General features: G+C 41.6%; 1 protein-coding gene across 2 annotated transcripts in view; it reads left to right on the forward strand.

Moving 5' to 3' along the window:
• The window catches only part of LOC128648365 (dual specificity testis-specific protein kinase 1), a 288,549-nt gene that overhangs the window by 155,277 nt on the left and 111,867 nt on the right, over window positions 1-21,405 (forward strand). For both annotated transcript variants that reach the window (XM_053700962.1, XM_053700963.1), the window contains exons 5-7: window positions 4,168-4,250; window positions 4,730-4,811; window positions 4,955-5,038. In XM_053700962.1, coding sequence (XP_053556937.1) covers window positions 4,168-4,250; window positions 4,730-4,811; window positions 4,955-5,038 — 249 coding nt within the window. The remainder of the gene's footprint in view (window positions 1-4,167; window positions 4,251-4,729; window positions 4,812-4,954; window positions 5,039-21,405) is intronic.

Raw genomic sequence — 21,405 nt, forward strand, 5'->3', positions numbered from 1 at the left:
TGGTCGCTGTCCGTATGAGTGACGTCGCTTCCTCACATGGTCCCTGTCTGAATGAGTGCTGTTGCTACCTTAAATGGTCGCTGTCTGAATGAGTGCCCTTGCTGCCTCACACGGTTGCTGTCTGTATGAGTGCTTTCGCTGCCTCACACGGTTGCTGTCTGTATAATGAGTGCTCTCGCTGCTTCACATGGTTGCTGCCTGTATGAGTGCTACGTGCCTCACATGGTTGCTGTCTGTATGAGTGCTCACGTGCCTCACATGCTTGCTGTCTGTATAATGAGTGCTCTCGCTGCCTCACACGGTTGCTGTATGTATAATGAGTGATCTCGCTGCCTACATGGTCGCTGTCTGTATGAGTGCTCTCGCTTCCTCACATGGTGGCTGTCTGAATGAGTGTTCTTGTTTCCTCACATGGTCGCTGTCTGTATGAGTGCTCTCATTGCCTCACATGGTCACTGTCTGTATAATAAGTGCTCTCGCTGCCTCACATGGTCGCTGTCTGTATGAGTGCTCTCGCTGCCTCACATGGTCGCTGTCTGTATGAGTGTTCTTGCTGCCTCACATGGTCGCTGTCTGTATGAGTGCTCTAGCTTCCTCACACGGTCGCTGTCTGTATAATGAGTGCTCTAGCTTCCTCACATGGTCGCTGTCTGTATGAGTGCTCTCGCTGCCTCACATGGTTGCTGTCTGTATAATGAGTGCTCTCGCTGCCTCACATGGTTGCTGTCTGTTCGAGTTTCCTTGCTCCCTCACATGGTCGCTGTCTGTATGAGTGCCCTTGCTGCCTCACATGGTCGCTGTCTTTATAATGAGTGCTCTCGCTGCCTCACATGGTCACTGTCTGTATGAGTGCTCTCGCTGCCTCACATGGTTGCTGTCTGTATAATGAGTGCTCTAGCTTCCTCACACGGTCACTGTCTGTATGAGTGCTCTAGCTTCCTCACACAGTCGCTGTCTGTATGAGTGCTCTCGCTTCCTCACACGGTCGCTGTCTGTATGAGTGCTCTCGCTGCCTCACATGGTTGCTGTCTGTATGAGTGCTCTCGCTGCCTCACATGGTTGCTGTCTGTATGAGTGCTCTAGCTTCCTCACACGGTCGCTGTCTGTATAATGAGTGCTCTCGCTGCCTCACATGGTCGCTGTCTGTTCGAGTTTCCTTGCTCCCTCACATGGTCGCTGTCTGTATGAGTGCCCTTGCTGCCTCACATGGTCGCTGTCTTTATAATGAGTGCTCTCGCTGCCTCACATGGTCGCTGTCTTTATAATGAGTGCTCTCGCTGCCTCACATGGTCGCTGTCCGTATGAGTGACGTCGCTTCCTCACATGGTTCCTGTCTGAATAATGAGTGCTGTTGCTACCTTAAATGGTCGCTGTCTGAATGAGTGCCCTTGCTGCCTCACATGTTTTCTGTCTATATGAGTGCTCTTGCTGCCTCACACGGTTGCTGTCTGTATGAGTGCTCTAGCTTCCTCACACGGTTGCTGTCTGTATAATGAGTGATCTCGCTGCCTACATGGTCGCTGTCTGTATGAGTGCTCTCGCTTCCTCACATGGTGGCTGTCTGAATGAGTGTTCTTGTTTCCTCACATGGTCGCTGTCTGTATGAGTGCTCTCACTGCCTCACATGGTCACTGTCTGTATGAGTGCCCTTGCTGCCTCACATGGTCGCTGTCTATATGAGTGCCCTTGCTGCCTCACATGGTCGCTGTCTGTATGAGTGCTCTCATTGCCTCACATGGTCACTGTCTGTATAATAAGTGCTCTCGCTGCCTCACATGGTCGCTGTCTGTATGAGTGCTCTCGCTGCCTCACATGGTCGCTGTCTGTATGAGTGTTCTTGCTGCCTCACATGGTCGCTGTCTGTATAATGAGTGCTCTCGCTGCCTCACATGGTCGTTGTCTGTATGAGTGCTCTAGCTTCCTCACATGGTCGCTGTCTGTATGAGTGCTCTCGCTGCCTCACATGGTCGTTGTCTGTATGAGTGCTCTAGCTTCCTCACATGGTCACTGTCTGTATGAGTGCTCTCACTGCCTCACATGGTCACTGTCTTTATGAGTGCTCTAGCTTCCTCACATGGTCGCTGTCTGTATGAGTGCTCTCGCTGCCTCACATGGTCACTGTCTGTATGAGTGCTCTCGCTTCCTCACATGGTTGCTGTCTGTATAATGAGTGCTCTAGCTTCCTCACACGGTCACTGTCTGTATGAGTGCTCTCACTGCCTCACATGGTCACTGTCTTTATGAGTGCTCTCGCTGCCTCACATGGTCGCTGTCTGTATGAGTGCTCTCGCTGCCTCACACAGTCGCTGTCTGTATGAGTGCTCTCGCTTCCTCACATGGTTGCTGTCTGTATGAGTGCTCTAGATTCCTCACCCGGTCACTGTCTGTATGAGTGCTCTCGCTGCCTCACATGGTCTCTGTCTGTATGAGTGCTCTTGCTGCCTCACATGGTTGCTGTCTATATGAGTGCTCTTGCTGCCTCACATGGTCGCTGTCTATATGAGTGCTCTCACTGCCTCACATGGTCTCTGTATGAGTGCTCTCGCTTCCTCACATGGCTGATGTCTGTATAATGAGTGCTCTCGCTGCCTCACATGGTCGCTGTCTGTTCGAGTTTCCTTTCTTCCTCACATGGTCGCTGTCTGTATGAGTGCTCTTTCTGCCTCACATGGTCGCGGTCTATATGAGTGCTCTCGCTTCCTCACATGGTCGCTGTCTGTATAATGAGTGCTCTCGCTTCCTCACATGGTCGCTGTCTGTATAATGAGTGCTTTCGCTGCCTCACATGGTCGCTGTCTGTTCGAGTTTCCTTTCTCCCTCACATGGTCGCTGTCTGTATGAGTGCTCTCACTGCCTCACATGGTCTCTGTCTGTATGATTGCTCTCGCTGCCTCACACGGTCGCTGTCTGTGTGAGTGCTCTCGCTTCCTCACATGGTCTCTGTCTGTATGATTGCTCTCACTGCCTCACATGGTCTCTGTCTGTATGATTGCTCTCGCTGCCTCACACGGTCGCTGTCTGTGTGAGTGCTCTCGCTTCCTCACATGGTCTCTGTCTGTATGAGTGCTCTCGCTGCCTCACACAGTCGCTGTCTGTATGAGTGCTCTCGCTGCCTCACACAGTTGCTGCCTGTATAATGAGTGCTTTCGCTGCCTCACACAGTTGCTGCCTGTATAATGAGTGCTTTCGCTGCCTCACATGGTCGCTGTCTGTATAATGAGTGCTCTCGCTGCCTCACATGGTCGCTGTCTGTATAATGAGTGCTCTCGCTGCCTCACATGGTCGCTGTCTGTATAATGAGTGCTGTTGCTGCCTCACATGGTCGCTGTCTGTATGAGTACTCTTGCTGCCTCACATGGTCGCTGTCTGTATAATGAGTGCTTTCGCTGCCTCACATGGTCGCTGTCTGTATAATAAGTGCTCTCGCTTCCTCTCATGGTCGCTGTCTGTATGAGTGCTCTCCCTGCCTCACATGGTCGCTCTCTGTTCAAGTTTCCTTGCTTCCTCACATGGTCTCTGTCTGTATGAGTGCCCTTGTTGCCTCACATGGTCGCTGTCTGTATGAGTGCTCTCGCTGCCTCACATGGTCGCTGTCTGTATAATGAGTGCTGTCGCTGCTTCACATGGTCGCTGTCTGTATAATGAGTGCTGTCGCTGCTTCACATAGTCGCTGTCTGTATAATGAGTGCTGTCGCTGCTTCACATGGTCGCTGTCTGTATAATTAGTGTTCTCGCTTCCTCACATGGTTGCTTTCTGTATGAGTGCTCTCGCTGCCTCACATGGTTGCTGTCTGTATAATGAGTGCTGTCGTTGCTTCACATGGTCGCTGTCTGTATAATAAGTGCTCTCGCTTCCTTACATGGTTGCTTTCTGTATGAGTGCTCTCGCTGCCTCACATGGTTGCTGTCTGTATAATGAGTGCTGTCGCTGCTTCACATGGTCGCTGTCTGTATAATAAGTGCTCTCGCTTCCTCACATGGTTGCTTTCTGTATGAGTGCTCTTGCTGCCTCAAATAGTCGCAATCTGTATAATGAGTGCTCTCTCTACCTCACATGTTTGCTGCCTGTATAATGAGCGCTTTCGTTGCCTCACATGTCTGATCCATGTTCTGCAACAATTAGACAAGCAAAACTGTGTCTGTTTTTAATCATTGTCACTTCTCTAGAACTGCCTGGTGCGCTGTGAAGATGGGCGCTTTTCTGCTGTGGTTGGTGACTTTGGGTTGGCAGAGAAGATCCCTGATAGCAGGTGAGATAAAGTGTGTAACCAGCTTGACCACCAATCTGGGGAAGAAAGGGTCCTTTTTGATGCTGCAGCATAGATTATCATTAATAAAATAATGGGATCACATCATCTTGGCCATAATGAATGACTTGTGGGCCAGTGTGTCCATTGTGAAATTGTAATGTTATCATGGTGTTTGCAGAGCTGAATGGTTGTTTGTCATACAACTGTAGCTCAGTGCTAAAATAAATTCTAGGGATGCATATAGAGGGTTAATACAGGCAACAATTAGGCTTACAGCGATGCAGTAGATACTTGGTTTATTTGTGTGTCCATATTTCATTTTTCCTGCAGTCTGTTGCACTGTACATTGTTATGCCCATCGTCCTGCAGAGGCTTGCACATTAATTGCATGCTTGTCTATATTTAGTTATACTGTGATCACTATGTGCATAAATACTGTGCATCTGCTATATCTCACTCTCCTCTTTTGTGTCTTTCAGTCAGACGGAACCTCTTTCGGTTGTTGGGTCTCCATATTGGATGGCCCCTGAGGTTCTTCGTGGGGATCTTTATAATGAGAAGGTAAATGCAGTTCCAGAGTTCTTTTCTTTCAGACAGTGTGCTGGTATTTGGTCTCTGTGAAGACCACCTTTCCTGTTGCTGTGTGATTTATTCATTGTATAGTGGGGTGCTTAACCTAATCCTTGTTCAATTTTTTTTCCCAGGCAGATATATTTGCCTTTGGGATAATCTTGTGTGAGATAATAGCCCGGATTCCAGCTGACCCAGATTACCTTCCCCGCACTGAGGTAAGACAGGACAGAGAGTCTGCTCTTGTGATGTTTTCTCCAACATTGGTGTGTCCGGTCCACGGCGTCATCCTTACTTGTGGGATATTCTCTTCCCCAACAGGAAATGGCAAAGAGTCCCAGCAAAGCTGGTCACATGATCCCTCCTAGGCTCCGCCCACCCCAGTCATTCTCTTTGCCGTTGCACAGGCAACATCTCCACGGAGATGGTTAAGAGTTTTTTGGTGTTTAAATGTAGTTTTTATTCTTCTATCAAGTGTTTGTTATTTTAAAATAGTGCTGGTATGTACTATTTACTCTGAAACAGAAAAGGATGAAGATTTCTGTTTGTAAGAGGAAGATGATTTTAGCAGACAGTAACTAAAATCGATTGCTGTTTCCACATAGGACTGTTGAGATGAAGTAACTTCAGTTGGGGGAAACGGTTAGCAGACTTTTCTGCTTAAGGTATGACTAGCCATATTTCTAACAAGACTGTGTAATGCTGGAAGGCTGTCATTTCCCCTCATGGGGACCGGTAAGCCATTTTCTTAGTCAAAAACAAACAGAATAAAGGGCTTATTATGGGCTAAAAAACTGGTAGACATTTTTATGGGCTAAATCGATTGCTTTATTTGTGCATATTATTCAAATTTAGGCTAACTATTGACATTTATAATCTTGGGGAACGTTTATAAAACGGCAGACACTGTATTGGACACCTTTTTCAGTCAGGGGGCCTTTCTAGTCATAGACTGAGCCTCATTTTCGCGCCATTAATGCGCAGTTGTTTTTTGAGAGCAGGGCATGCAGATGCATGTGTGTGGATCTAAGAATCTCTGAAAAAGCTTTTAGAAGGCGTCATTTGGTATCGTATTCCCCTCAGGGCTTGGTTGGGTCTTAGCAAAGACTGTATCTGGGACTGTATAGGGGTTAAATTGAAAAACGGCTCCGGTTCCGTTATTTTAAGGGTTAAAGCTCTGAAATTTGTGTGCAATACTTTTAAGGCTTTAAGACACTGTGGTGAAAATTTGGTAATTTTTGAACAATTCCTTCATACTTTTTCACATATTCAGTAATAACGTCTTTTCTGTTTGAAATTTAAAGTGACAGTAACGGTTTTATTTTAAAACGTTTTTTGTGCATTGTTGACAAGTTTAAGCCTGTTTAACATGTCTGTTCCTTCAGATAAGCTATGTTCTATATGTATGAAAGCCAATGTGTCTCCCCATTTAAATTTATGTGATAATTGTGCCATAGCGTCCAAACAAAGTAAGGACAGTACTGCCACAAATAATGATATTGCCCAAGATGATTCCTCAAATGAGGGGAGTAAACATGATACTACATCATCTCCTTCTGTGTCTACACCAGTTTTGCCCATGCAGGAGGCCCCTAGTACATCTAGTGCGCCAATACTTATTACCATGCAACAATTAACGGCTGTAATGGATAACTCCATAGCAAATCTTTTATCCAAAATGCCTACTTATCAGAGAGAGCGCGATTGCTCTGTTTTAAACACTGAAGAGCAAGAGGACGCTGATGATAATTGTTTTGTCATGCCCTCACACCAATCTGAAGGGGCCATGAGGGAGTTTTTGTCTGAGGGAGAAATTTCAGATTCAGGAAAAATTTCTCATCAAGCTGAACCTGATGTTGTGACATTTAAATTTAAATTAGAACATCTCCGCGCACTGCTTAAGGAGGTATTATCTACTCTGGATGATTGTGACAATTTGGTCATTCCAGAGAAATTATGTAAGATGGACAAGTTCCTAGAGGTTCCGGTGCCCCCCGACGCTTTTCCTATACCCAAGCGGGTGGCGGACATAGTAAATAAAGAGTGGGAAAAGCCCGGCATACCTTTTGTTCCCCCCCCCTATATTTAAGAAATTATTTCCTATAGTCGACCCCAGAAAGGACTTATGGCAGACAGTCCCCAAGGTCGAGGGGGCGGTTTCTACTCTAAACAAACGCACTACTATTGCTTTCAAAGATCCTATGGATAAAAAATTAGAGGGTTTGCTTAAAAAGATTTTTGTACAGCAAGGTTACCTTCTACAACCAATTTCATGCATTGTTCCTGTCACTACGGCAGCGTGTTTCTGGTTCGAGGAACTAGAAAAGTCGCTCAGTATAGAATCTTCATATGAGGAGGTTATGGACAGAGTTCACGCACTTAAATTGGCTAACTCTTTTGTTTTAGATGCCGCTTTGCAATTAGCTAGATTAGCGGCGAAAAATTCAGGGTTTGCTATCGTGGCGCGCAGAGCGCTTTGGCTAAAGTCTTGGTCAGCGGATGTGTCTTCCAAGACAAAATTGCTTAACATTCCTTTCAAAGGTAAAACATTATTTGGACCAGAGTTGAAAGAGATTATTTCAGACATCACTGGGGGAAAGGGCCACGCCCTCCCACAGGATAGGTCTTTTAAGGCTAAAAATAAGCCTAATTTTCGTCCCTTTCGCAGAAACGGACCAGCCTCTAATTCTGCATCCTCTAAGCAAGAGGGTAATGCCTCACAGCCCAAACCAACCTGGAAACCAATGCAAGGCTGGAACAAGGGTAAGCAGGCTGGATAGACCAGGTATTCCATTCGCTCCCCCTCCTACTTTTAAGAAAATGTTTCCCATATCCGACACCATGCGGGACTCGTGGCAGACGGTCCCTAAGGTGGAGGGAGCTATTTCTACCCTGGCTAAGCGTACAACTATACCTATTGAGGACAGTTGTGCTTTCAAAGATCCTATGGATAAAAAATTAGAGGGTCTCCTAAAGAAAATATTTATTCATCAGGGTTTTCTTCTCCAACCTATAGCGTGCATTGTTCCTGTAACTACTGCAGCTGCTTTTTGGTTTGAGGCTCTGGAGGAGATTCTTCAGGTTGAGACCCCATTAGATGATATTCTGGATAGAATTAGGGCGTTCAAGCTAGCTAATTCTTTCATTACAGATGCTGCTTTTCAACTGGCTAACTAGCAGCAAAGAATTCAGGTATTGCCATTTTAGCGCGTAGAGCGTTATGGCTTAAGTCCTGGACTGATGATGTGTCGTCAAAATCTAAGCTTTTAGCCATCCCTTTCAAAGGTAAGACCCTATTCGGGCCTGAACTGAAAGAGATCATTTCAGACATCACTGGAGGGAAAGGCCATGCCCTTCCTCAGGATAAGACAAATAAGATGAGGACCAAACAAAATAATTTTCGTTCCTTTCGAAACTTCAAAGGTGGTCCCTCTTCCCCTGCTGCAAAACAAGAGGGGAATTTTGCTCAATCCAAGTCAGTCTGGAGACCTAACCAGACTTGGAACAAAGGTAAACAGGCCAAGAAGCTCGCTGCTGCCACCAAGACAGCATGAAGGGGAAGCCCCCGATCCGGGACCGGATCTAGTAGGGGGCAGACTTTCTCTCTTTGCTCCAAGGGGGAGATTCCATCTTTCTCAATTATCTGCAAACCAGACAAAAAGAGAGGCATTCTTATGCTGTGTAGAAGACCTATATACCATGGGAGTGATCCGCCCAGTTCCGAAAACAGAACAGGGTCAGGGGTTTTACTCCAATCTGTTTGTGGTTCCCATAAAAGAGGGAACCTTCAGACCAATTTTAGATCTCAAGATCCTAAACAAATTCCTCAGAGTCCCATCTTTCAAGATGGAGACCATTCGGACAATTTTACCAATGATCCAAGAGGGTCAATATATGACCACCGTGGACTTAAAGGATGCGTATCTACACATCCCTATCCACAAAGATCATCACCAGTTCCTCAGGTTCGCCTTTCTGGACAAGCATTACCAGTTTGTGGCTCTTCCCTTCTGGGTTGGCCACAGCTGCCAGAATTTTCACAAAGGTGCTAGAGTCCCTTCTGGCGGTTCTAAGGCCACGGGGCATAGCAGTGGTGCCTTATCTGGACGATATCTTAATTCAGACGTCAACTTACCAACTAGCCAATTCTCACACGGACATCGTGTTGGCTTTTCTAAGATCTCACGGTTGGAAGGTGAACGTAAAAAAGAGTTCACTTATCCTCTCACAAGAGTTCCATTCCTGGGAACTCTGATAGATTCAGTGGACATGAAAATGTTTATGACGGAGGTCAGGAAATCAAAGATTTTAACCACCTGCCGAGCTCTTCATTCCATTCCTCGGCCGTCAGTGGCTCAGTGTATGGAGGTAATCGGACTAAAGGTAGCGGCAATGGACACAGTTCCGTTTGCTTGCTTGCATCTCAGACCACTGCAACTATGCATGCTCAAACAGTGGAATGGGGATTATGCAGATTTATCTCCTCAGATAAATCTGGATCAAGAGACCAGAGGCTCTCTTCTTTGGTGGTTGTCACAGGATCATCTGTCCCAGGGAATGTGTTTCCGCAGGCCAGCGTGGGTCATTGTATAGACGGACGCCAGCCTATTGGGCTGGGGTGCAGTCTGGAATTTCATGAAAGCACAGGGTTTGTGGACTCAGGAGGAGGCTCTCCTCCCGATAAATATTCTAGAACTAAGAGCGATATTCAACGCGCTTCAGGCGTGACCTCAGCTGGCTTCGGCCAGATTAATAAGATTCCAGTCAGACAATATCACAACTGTAGCATATATCAATCATCAGGGGGAACAAAGAGTTCTCTAGCGATGATAGAGGTTACCAAAATAATTCGATGGGCAGAGACTCACTCTTGCCATCTATCAGCAATCTATATCCCAGGAGTGGACACTTTTCATCCGGGGGAGTTGGAACTCCATCCGGAGGTGTTTGCACAATTGATTCAGCAATGGGGCACACCAGAATTGGATCTGATGGCGTCTCGTCAGAACGCTTAACTTCCTTGTTACGGGTCCAGGTCAAGGGATCCTCAGGCAGTACTGATAGATGCTCTCGCAGTACCCTGTTCGTTCAACCTGGCTTATGTGTTTCCACCATTTCCTCTCCTTCCTCGTTTGATTGCCAGAATCAAACAGGAGAGAGCTTCGGTGATTTTGATTGCACCTGTGTGGCCACGCAGGACTTGGTATGCAGACCTGGTGGACATGTCATCTCTTCCACCATGGACTCTGCCACTGAGACAGGACCTTCTGATTCACGGTCCGTTCCAGCATCCAAATCTAGTTTCTCTGCGGCTGTCTGCCTGGAGATTGAACGCTTGATTTTATCCAAGCGGGGTTTCTCTGAGTCGGTCATAGATTCCTTGATTCAGGCTTGAAAGCCTGTCACTAGGAAAATTTATCATAAAATATGGAGTATATATCTTTATTGGTGTAAATCCAAAGGCTTCTCATGGAGTAATATCAGGATTCCTAGGATTTTGTCCTTTCTCTAAGAAGGATTGGAGAAGGGGCTATAAGCTAGTTCCTTAAAGGGACAGATATCTGCTTTATCAATTCTACTGCACAAGCATCTGGCAGATGTTCCAGACGTTCAGTCGTTCTGTCAGGCTTTTGTTAGAATCAAGCCTGTGTTTAAACCTGTTGCTCCGCCATGGAGTTTGAATTTAGTTCTTAAAGTTCTTCAAGGGGTTCCGTTAGAAGCTTAATATCTATGTAATGCATAGGTTCAATCTTGGAAAGTTCTGTTTTTAGTTGCTATCTCTTCGACTCGAAGAGTTTCTGAACTATCTGCATTGCAATGCGACTCGCCTTATCTTTTTTTCCATGCTGATAAAGTGGTTTTGCGTACCAAAACTGGATTCCTTCCTAAGGTTGTTACTAATAGGAATATCAATCAGGAAATTGTTGTTTCTTCTCTGTGTCCTAATCCTTCCTCTAAGAAGGAGCGTCTGTTGCACAACTTGGACGTGGTTCGTGCTTTGAAGTTTTACTTGCAAGCGACCAAAGATTTCCGTCAAACATCTTCTTTGTTTGTTGTCTATTCTGGAAGACGTAGAGGTCAAAAGGCTACGGCTACCTCTTTCTTTTTGGCTGAAAAGCATCATCCGTTTGGCATACGAGACTGCTGGACAGCAGCCTCCTGAAAGAATTACAGCTCACTCTACTAGAGCGGTGGCTTCCACATGGGCTTTTAAAAATGATGCTTCTGTTGAACAGATTTGTAAGGCTGCGACTTGGTCTTCGCTTCATACCTTTTACAAATTTTACAAATTTGATACTTTTGCTTCTTCGGAGGCTATTTTTGGGAGAAAAGTTCTTCAAGCAGTGGTGCCTTCTGTTTAACCATCTGTCTTGTCCCTCCCGTTCATCCGTGTCCTGTAGCTTTGGTATTAAATCCCACAAGTAAAGGATGAATCCGTGGACTTGTCGTACCTTATAGAAGAAAAGTAAATTTATGCTTACCTGATAAATTAATTTCTTCTATGGTACGACGAGTCCATGGCCCGCCCTGTCATTTTAAGACAGATTATATTTTTTGATTTTAAACTTCAGTCACCACTGCACCTTTTAGTTTCTCCTTTTTCTTCCTGTACCTTCGGTTGAATGACTGGGGGTGGAGCTAAGGAGGAGCTTTATAGACAGCTCTGCTGTGGTGCTCTTTGCCATGCCACTTCCTGTTAGCAGGAGGATAATATCCCACAAGTAAAGGATGAATCTGTGGACTCATCTTACCATAGAAGAAATTAATTTATCAGGTAAGCATAAATTTACTTTTCTTTCATGTAATTAGCAAGAGTCCATGAGCTAGTGACGTATGGGATATACATTCCTACCAGGAGGGGCAAAGTTTCCCAAACCTTAAAATGCCTATAAATACACCCCTCACCACACCCACAATTCAGTTTTACAAACTTTGCCTCCCGTGGAGGTGGTGAAGTAAGTTTGTCCTAGATTCTACGTTGATATGCGCTTCACAGCAGGCTGGAGCCCGGTGTTCCTCTCAGAGTGCAGTGAATGTCAGAGGGATGTGAAGAGAGTATTGCCTATTTGAATTCAATGGTCTCCTTCTACGGGATCTATTTCATAGGTTCTCTGTTATCGGTCGTAGAGATTCATCTCTTACCTCCCTTTTCAGATCGACGATATACTCTTATATACCATTACCTCTACTGATTCTCGTTTCAGTACTGGTTTGGCTATCTGCTATATGTAGATGAGTGTCCTGGGGTAAGTAAGTCTTATTTTTTGTGACACTCTAAGCTATGGTTGGGCACTTTATACGTAAAGTTCTAAATATATGTCTTTAAACTTATATTTGCCATGATTCAGGATAATCAGTATTCCTTCTTTCAATATTTTTTCTTACCTTAAAGAAATTTTCTAATTGACTTTTTTCCTTGCGGGCTGTTAGGCTTGCGGGGGCAGAAAATGCTTCAATTTATTGCGTCATACCTGGCGCAAACTTTTTTGGCGCAAAATTTTGTCATTTCCGGCGCCATAGTTGACGCCGGAAGTTTACACGTGGTTGCGTCATTTTTGACGCATGTGTGTTACAGACATTTTTTTGCACCAAAAAGTGTGGGCGTTATAATTGGCTCCAAAAAACATTATTTAAGTCTCACTTTTTTGTTGCTTCTGGTTGCTAGAGGCTTGTTTGTTTTGCATTTTTTCCCATTCCTGAAACTGTCATTTAAGGAATTTGATAATTTTGCTTTATATGTTGTTTTTTTCTATTACATATTGCAAGATTTTCCATAAATTATTCCTGGATCAGAACATACTGAGGGATTCCTGTTGACTAAGAAGTCCTACCAAAGCTAAGTTAATTTATTTTAAATGTTATGAATCTTTATCTTTAGCTATGGTTTGTAATAAGTTATCATGATAAACTTTTACATGCAGAATCCATTAGTATTTATGCTTTATGTATTGCTTTTCTTTTTACATCTTATGTGCAAGATATACTTAGAAAATTTATAAGAATATTTTTCTGATTCTAGGTTAAGGCTTTGTCTGACTTTGCGCCTTCTATTAAAATTTTTTTAGGTCTTTTTCAAACTTTTTGATGAAGTTTCAAATGACCAACAACATACTGAATTATCCTTCTCTGATGATGTTTTTTCTCTTTCAGAACTTTTCTTCATCAGATATTGACACTAACAAATCTACTTTTTTATTTTTTATTAGAGTACATTTGTTTTTTGTTGAAAAGGTGTTGATTATTTTGGATATTGAGGTAACTAGTTCTTTTTCAAAACTAGCTAACATTTTATTTCTGCTTATTTTATCTTCTGTGTCTTCAGAGGTTTTTTTCCATTCCTTCATACTAGGGAATGGAATAGGCTGACAATTTTCTTCAAAGGTTTTAAATTATATTCTTTGCCGGCAGTTAAATTCAATTTTGAGGGTTCTCCAATTTAATTGGGCTATCTCTACTCCTGCTAAATTATGCTAATGTTTCTATAGCAAAATAGTATTTATTTTCTTTTTAAATGGTTGTATCCTATTTAAGGAAATTTTTTTATTTTCAGGTACTTTTCTTGGACCTGTAATTTATTTGGATGATGTTGCTTTTGCTCCATTTTTTCTGTTTACTTTAAAGATCAAGTATCACATTATGTATTATTTAGCATTGTTAAGGGACAAAGTCTACTGCTCATTTGAGGTTCAGACTGGGTGCTGTTGCATTTGTCTTGCATTTTTGTTTATGCAAGTCCGGTGTGTTCTGGTCCCTTAACTGGATTAACATGCTAATAATTTTATTTGTTTTTTCATTTGTATTGAATATTTTCACAAATGAGGTTTAATCTATGTCTTTAGCTGTTTTTAGCTAGAAGAAATTTTGTGATTTCTAAAAAATCCTTATTTATTTTTTTCCAAGATAATCAATTATTTGATTCATATTGGATTCAATTCTTAACTGTTACTCTGGGCTTCAAGATTAAGTTCTTAGACTAAAACTTTAAGCTTATTTTAGTTTGGTTGTTCTTACTAAAGAACAAAATTCTAAATTCTTACCCAAGTAACATGTTTTTATTTAGATGTTTTTTTGGTTCTATTCGGTCCAAAATTCATAGATTTTGGGTACAAAATAAAATTTGAAGTAAAACAGTCTGTGAGAAGTCTTTTTCTCTCTATTATATTCCAGCTATTCCAGTAAGGCTAACACTTTCCTTAATGTGTTTCAGTCCCATATATTTTGGGTAATGTTGAAGTGCGGTTGATCACCTGTTGAGGATCAAGCGCTGTTCAGATCTGGAATCTTCTGGGGTATTTATTCCAGTTCCATTTTTAGGATCTGGGTTTTGGGGTTTTATTCAAACTATTCATTGTTCCAAAGATAGAAAATCTTTTTATTATATAAATGTACCGTCTTTTAGATTGGTATTTATATGGTCTATTCTGACTTTTTTTGGTCAGTGATAGCATTATTTGTTTTCATTAGATACAATAGATGCATATCTTCATTTCTGTTTTCATTCAGATTATTTTTATTTTCTGAGACTACGGAATCTCATATGATTCAATTTTGTTTTTTCAAGACATGGTTAGAGGATCTTTTTATCAAAAGCTATTGATTCCTCACACAAGGGTCACCTTTTTTAGGTTTCCAGATAGATTGTGTCACTGTCTTTGTCTCTAACAGATAAGTGATTTTTTTCTTATTGGGTTCCGTCTGTCGGTACCTTCAGTCTCTATTATTTCCTTCAGTTGCTATATATGCATGGAAATTTAGGTCTTATGGCTACAGCATTGGATTCATTTTCATTTGCTCATTTTCATAGAAAATCTTTCCAGTTTTTTATGCTGCATAATGGTGCAGGGATTCTAGGATTTCACTTTTTAAATCTTCGAATTCTATGTTTATCTATCTTTGATTCGGTGGTTAAGATCACCATCATTTAGTTCTACAGGTCTCTTCGATTCTTTCATCCTGGACCATGATCTCTATAGATGCGAGTCTTTTAGGTTGGGAGGCTGTCTGAGGTTCTCTGTCAGCACAAGGGGTTTGGAAATCTCAGGAGGCGAGATTACCATTTGATATTTTGGAACTCCGTGCATTCCCAGAGTTCTTCAGTTGGTTTCTTTTGAAGAAGAGACGTTTATTGTTTTTTTCAGACATTATCACATCTGTGGTGTATGTCAATCATCAGGGTGTGACTATCAGTCTTTAGACTGTGACAAGTATCTCGGATATTTGATTGGGCTAAATCCAGCTCCTATCTAATTTCTGGGGTCCTTTTCCCAGGTATAGACGTTTGGGAAGCGGATTATCTCTGTTAATCAAGCTTTACATCCGGGAGAATGGTCTTTACCCAGATCAGATGTGAGGGCTTCCAGAAATAGATCTGTTGGCCTCTCGTCTTAACAAGGAATTTCCCAGGGGCCTATTTCAGGTCCAGGGATCCTCAGGCGGAAGTAGCGTATGCATTGACACTTCCTTGGAATTATCATTCTGTCTATATCTTCCGCCTCTAGTTCTTCAAAAATTCTAATGGAGCGTTCGTTTGTACTGCTGGTGGTTCCAGCATGGCCTCACAGGTTTTGGTATGTGGATCTCATTCGGATGGCCAGTTGCCAACCTTGGACATTTCCGTTAAGACCAGACCTTTTATCTCAAGGCCCATTTTTCCATCAGGATCTCAAATCATTTAATTTGAAGATATGGAGATTGAACGTTTGATTCTTAGTCATAGAGGTTTCTCTGACTCAGTGATTAATACTATGTTACAGGTTTGTAAATCTGTCTCTAGAAAGATTTATTATCGAGTTTGGAAGACTTTCATTTCTTGGTGTTCTTCCTCATAAATTCTTTTGGCATTCTTTTAGAATTCCTAGAATTTTACAATTGTTCAGGTTGTTTTGTCTGCAAGTATTTGAAAGGACAAATCTCTACTCTTTCTGTTCAGATAGTCTTCTAGTCTATTTGTTATCTTTTCTGGTGTTAGGAAGGTCAAAAGGCTTCTGCCATTTATTGGCATCTTGCTTAAACTTTTGATTCATCATGCTTATTTGGAGTCGGGTGGATTCCCGCCTCGGAGGATTATGGCTCATTCTACTAGGTAAGTTCTACTTCCTGGGCTTTTTAGATTTCCCTGGGCCTATTTCAGGTCCGGCGGATCTCATTCGGATGGCCAGTTGCCAACCTTGGACATTTCCGTTAAGACCAGACCTTTTATCTCAAGGCCCATTTTTCCATCAGGATCTCAAATCATTTAATTTGAAGATATGGAGATTGAACGTTTGATTCTTAGTCATAGAGGTTTCTCTGACTCAGTGATTAATACTATGTTACAGGTTTGTAAATCTGTCTCTAGAAAGATTTATTATCGAGTTTGGAAGACTTTCATTTCTTTGGTGTTCTTCTCATAAATTCTTTTGGCATTCTTTTAGAATTCCTAGAATTTTACAATTGTTCAGGTTGGTTTTGTCTGCAAGTTATTTGAAAGGACAAATCTCTACTCTTTCTGTTCAGATAGTCTTCTAGTCTATTTGTTATCTTTTCTGGTGTTAGGAAGGTCAAAAGGCTTCTGCCATTTATTTGGCATCTTGCTTAAACTTTTGATTCATCATGCTTATTTGGAGTCGGGTGGATTCCCGCCTCGGAGGATTATGGCTCATTCTACTAGGTAAGTTTCTACTTCCTGGGCTTTTTAAGAATTTCCCAGGGGCCTATTTCAGGTCCGGGGATCCTCAGGCGGAAGTAGCGTATGCATTGACACTTCCTTGGAATTATCATTCTGTCTATATCTTCCGCCTCTAGTTCTTCAAAAATTCTAATGGAGCGTTCGTTTGTACTGCTGGTGGTTCCAGCATGGACTCACAGGTTTTGGTATGCGGATCTCATTCGGATGGCCAGTTGCCAACCTTGGACATTTCCGTTAAGACCAGACCTTTTATCTCAAGGCCCATTTTTCCATCAGGATCTCAAATCATTTAATTTGAAGATATGGAGATTGAACGTTTGATTCTTAGTCATAGAGGTTTCTCTGACTCAGTGATTAATACTATGTTACAGGTTTGTAAATCTGTCTCTAGAAAGATTTATTATCGAGTTTGGAAGACTTTCATTTCTTGGTGTTCTTCTCATAAATTCTTTTGGCATTCTTTTAGAATTCCTAGAATTTTACAATTGTTCAGGTTGGTTTTGTCTGCAAGTTATTTGAAAGGACAAATCTCTACTCTTTCTGTTCTTTTTCACAGAAAGATTGCTATTCATTCTGATATTCATTGTTTTGTACAGGCTTTAGTTTGTTTCAAGCCTGTCATTAAGTCAATATCTCCTCCTTGGAGTCTCAATTGGTACTGAGGGCTTTACAGGCTCCTCCGTTTGAACCTTTGCGTTCTCTGGACATTAAAATTACTTTCTTGGAAAGTATTGTTCCTTTTGGTTATCTCTTCTGCTAGAAGAGTTTCTGAGTTTTCTGCTCTTTCTTGTGGATCTCCTTTTCTGATTTTTCATCAGGGTAAGGCAGTGTTCCTTCCTGTTATTCATTATTTTGTTCAGGCTTTGGTTCTTATCAAACCTGTCATTAAGCCAATTTCTCCTCCTTAGAGTTTTAATTTGGTTCTAAAGGCTTTACAGGCTCTTCTATTTGAGCATATGTTTTCTCTAGACATTATTTACTTTCATGGAAAGTATTGTTCTTTTTAGACATCTCTTCAGCTAGAACAATTTTTAATTATCTGTTCTTTATTGTGAGTTTCCTTTTTCTGATTTTTTTCATCAAGATAAGGTGGTTTTTGCTATCCTCATTTCAATTTTTACCTAAAGTTGTGATTTCTATCAACATTAGGGAGGAATTATTGTCTTTTACTAAGACTTCTTTGGTAAGATTCTTACATTCTTTGGATATGGTAAGAGTTTTGAAATCTTATGTTGAAGCTATTCAGATTTCAGATAGTCTTCTAGTCTATTTGTTATCTTTTCTGGTGTTAGGAAGGTCAAAAGGCTTCTGCCATTTATTTGGCATCTTGCTTAAACTTTTGATTCATCATGCTTATTTGGAGTCGGGTGGATTCCCGCCTCGGAGGATTATGGCTCATTCTACTAGGTAAGTTTCTACTTCCTGGGCTTTTTAAGAATGAAGCTTCTGTTGATCAGATTTGCAAAGCAATGGCTTGGTCTTCTTTGCATACTTTTACTATGTTCTACTATTTTGATGTTTTCTCTTCTTTAGAAGCAGTTTTGGTAGAATGGTACTTCAGGCAGCTGTTTCAGTTTGATTCTTCTGCTTATATTTTCAGTTTTTTTCATTATAAAAATTTAAACTTTTTTGATTTGGGTAGTGGATTAATTTGGATTAATTTGGCGCAAATTTTTTTTTTCTGTTTCCGGCGTCATACGTGTCGCCGGAAGTTGCGTAATTTTTGACGTTTTTTTGCGCCAAAATTGTAGGCGTTCCGGATGTGGCGTCATTTTTAATTGTTTTCCAAACCCACTCTGCGGGTATCCTTTGCTCTGTACCAATCCGTTTACAATACCTAGGTTTCAAAATGGCGCTTTAAACACAATTTCATTGGTTTAAGTATTTTGAACATGCAGTGCTGAAAATAGTGGGCAGGATAACGTGACATCATTGGCGAATAAAAGATATAACTTTTAGAACGTTATGAAACTTCGTTTTGGAGAAAATATAGGTCAGTAGGTTTTAATTAATGTTTATTAACTTTAATATGTTAGTTGTTTGGCTTAAAAATTATAACGGAAAGTAATCCTTTAAGGAATTTGATCAATTTTGCTTTATATGTTGTTTTTTCTATTACATATTGCAAGATGTCCCAGATTGACCCTGAGTCAGAAGATACTTCTGGAAAATCGCTGCCTGGTGCTGGATCTACCAAAGTTAAGTGTATCTGCTGTAAACTTGTGATATCTGTTCCTCCAGCTGTTGTTTGTAATAAATGTCATGACAAACTTGTTAATGCAGATAATATTTCCTTTAGTAATGTTACATTACCTGTTGCTGTTCCATCAACATCTAATACTAGTGTTCCTGTTAACATAAGAGATTTTGTGTCTAAATCCATTAAGAAGGCTATGTCTGTTATTCCTCCTTCTAGTAAACGTAAAAGGTCTTTTAAAACTTCTCATTTTTCAGATGAATTTTTAAATGAACATCATCATTCTGATTCTGATAATGATTCCTCTGGTTCAGAGGATTCTGTTTCAGAGGTTGATGCTGATAAATCTTCATATTTATTCAAAATGGAATTTATTCGTTCTTTACTTAAAGAAGTCTTACTTGCATTAGAAATAGAGGATTCTGGTCCTCTTGATACTAAATCTAAACGTTTAAATAAGGTTTTTAAATCTCCTGTAGTTATTCCAGAAGTTTTTCCTGTCCCTGATGCTATTTCTGAAGTAATCTCCAGGGAATGGAATAATTTGGGTAATTCATTTACTCCTTCTAAACGTTTTAAGCAATTATATCCTGTGCCATCTGACAGATTAGAGTTTTGGGACAAAATCCCTAAGGTTGATGGGGCTGTCTCTACTCTTGCTAAACGTACTACTATTCCTACGGCAGATAGTACTTCCTTTAAGGATCCTTTAGATAGGAAGATTGAATCCTTTCTAAGAAAAGCTTACTTATGTTCAGGTAATCTTCTTAGACCTGCTATATCTTTAGCGGATGTTGCTGCAGCTTCAACTTTTTGGTTAGAAGCTTTAGCGCAACAAGTAACAGATCATAATTCTCATAGCATTGTTAATCTTCTTCAACATGCTAATAACTTTATTTGTGATGCCATCTTTGATATCATTAGAGTTGATGTCAGGTATATGTCTCAAGCTATTTTAGCTAGAAGAGCTTTATGGCTTAAAACTTGGAATGCTGATATGTCTTCTAAGTCAACTTTGCTTTCCCTTTCTTTCCAGGGTAATAAATTATTTGGTTCTCAGTTGGATTCTATTATCTCAACTGTTACTGGGGGGAAAGGAACTTTTTTACCACAGGATAAAAAATCTAAAGGTAAATTTAGGTCTAATAATCGTTTTCGTTCCTTTCGTCACAATAAGGAACAAAAGCCTGATCCTTCACCCACAGGAGCGGTATCAGTTTGGAAACCATCTCCAGTCTGGAATAAATCCAAGCCTTTTAGAAAACCAAAGCCAGCTCCCAAGTCCACATGAAGGTGCGGCCCTCATTCCAGCCCAGCTGGTAGGGGGCAGATTACGATTTTTCAAAGAAATTTGGATCAATTCAATTCACAATCTTTGGATTCAGAACATTGTTTCAGAAGGGTACAGAATTGGCTTCAAGATAAGGCCTCCTGCAAAGAGATTTTTTCTTTCCCGTGTCCCAGTAAATCCAGCGAAGGCTCAAGCATTTCTGAAATGTGTTTCAGATCTAGAGTTGGCTGGAGTAATTATGCGAGTTCCAGTTCTGGAACAGGGGCTGGGGTTTTATTCAAATCTCTTCATTGTACCAAAGAAGGAGAATTCCTTCAGACCAGTTCTGGATCTAAAAATATTGAATCGTTATGTAAGGATACCAACATTCAAAATGGTAACTATAAGGACTATCCTGCCTTTTGTTCAGCAAGGGCATTATATGTCCACAATAGATTTACAGGATGCATATCTGCATATTCCGATTCATCCAGATCACTATCAGTTTCTGAGATTCTCTTTCCTAGACAAGCATTACCAGTTTGTGGCTCTGCCGTTTGGCCTAGCAACAGCTCCAAGAATTTTTACAAAGGTTCTCGGTGCCCTTCTGTCTGTAATCAGAGAACAGGGTATTGTGGTATTTCCTTATTTGGACGATATCTTGGTACTTGCTCAGTCTTCACATTTAGCAGAATCTCATACAAATCGACTTGTGTTGTTTCTTCGAGATCATGGTTGGAGGATCAATTTACCGAAAAGTTCATTGATTCCTCAGACAAGGGTAACCTTTTTAGGTTTCCAGATAGATTCAGTGTCCATGACTCTGTCTCTGACAGACAAGAGACGTCTAAAATTGATCTCAGCTTGTCGAAACCTTCAGTCTCAATCATTCCCTTCGGTAGCCTTATGCATGGAAATTCTAGGTCTTATGACTGCTGCATCGGACGCGATCCCCTTTGCTCGTTTTCACATGTGACCTCTTCAGCTCTGTATGCTGAATCAGTAGTGCAGGGATTACACAAAGATATCTCAATTAATATCTTTAAAACAGATTGTACGACACTCTCTGACGTGGTGGACAGATCACCATCGTTTAGTTCAGGGGGCTTCTTTTGTTCTTCCGACCTGGACTGTAATTTCAACAGATGCAAGTCTGACAGGTTGGGGAGCTGTTTGGGGGTCTCTGACAGCACAAGGGGTTTGGGAATCTCAGGAGGTGAGATTACCAATAAATATTTTGGAACTCCGTGCAATTTTCAGAGCTCTTCAGTCATGGCCTCTTCTAAAGAGAGAATCGTTCATTTGTTTTCAGACAGACAATGTCACAACTGTGGCATATATCAATCATCAAGGAGGGACTCACAGTCCTCTGGCTATGAAAGAAGTATCTCGAATACTGGTATGGGCGGAATCCAGCTCCTGTCTAATTTCTGCGGTTCATATCCCAGGT

Source organism: Bombina bombina, chromosome 2 (assembly GCF_027579735.1).
Source record: "Bombina bombina isolate aBomBom1 chromosome 2, aBomBom1.pri, whole genome shotgun sequence".
In the NCBI taxonomy this organism is placed as follows: domain Eukaryota; kingdom Metazoa; phylum Chordata; class Amphibia; order Anura; family Bombinatoridae; genus Bombina; species Bombina bombina.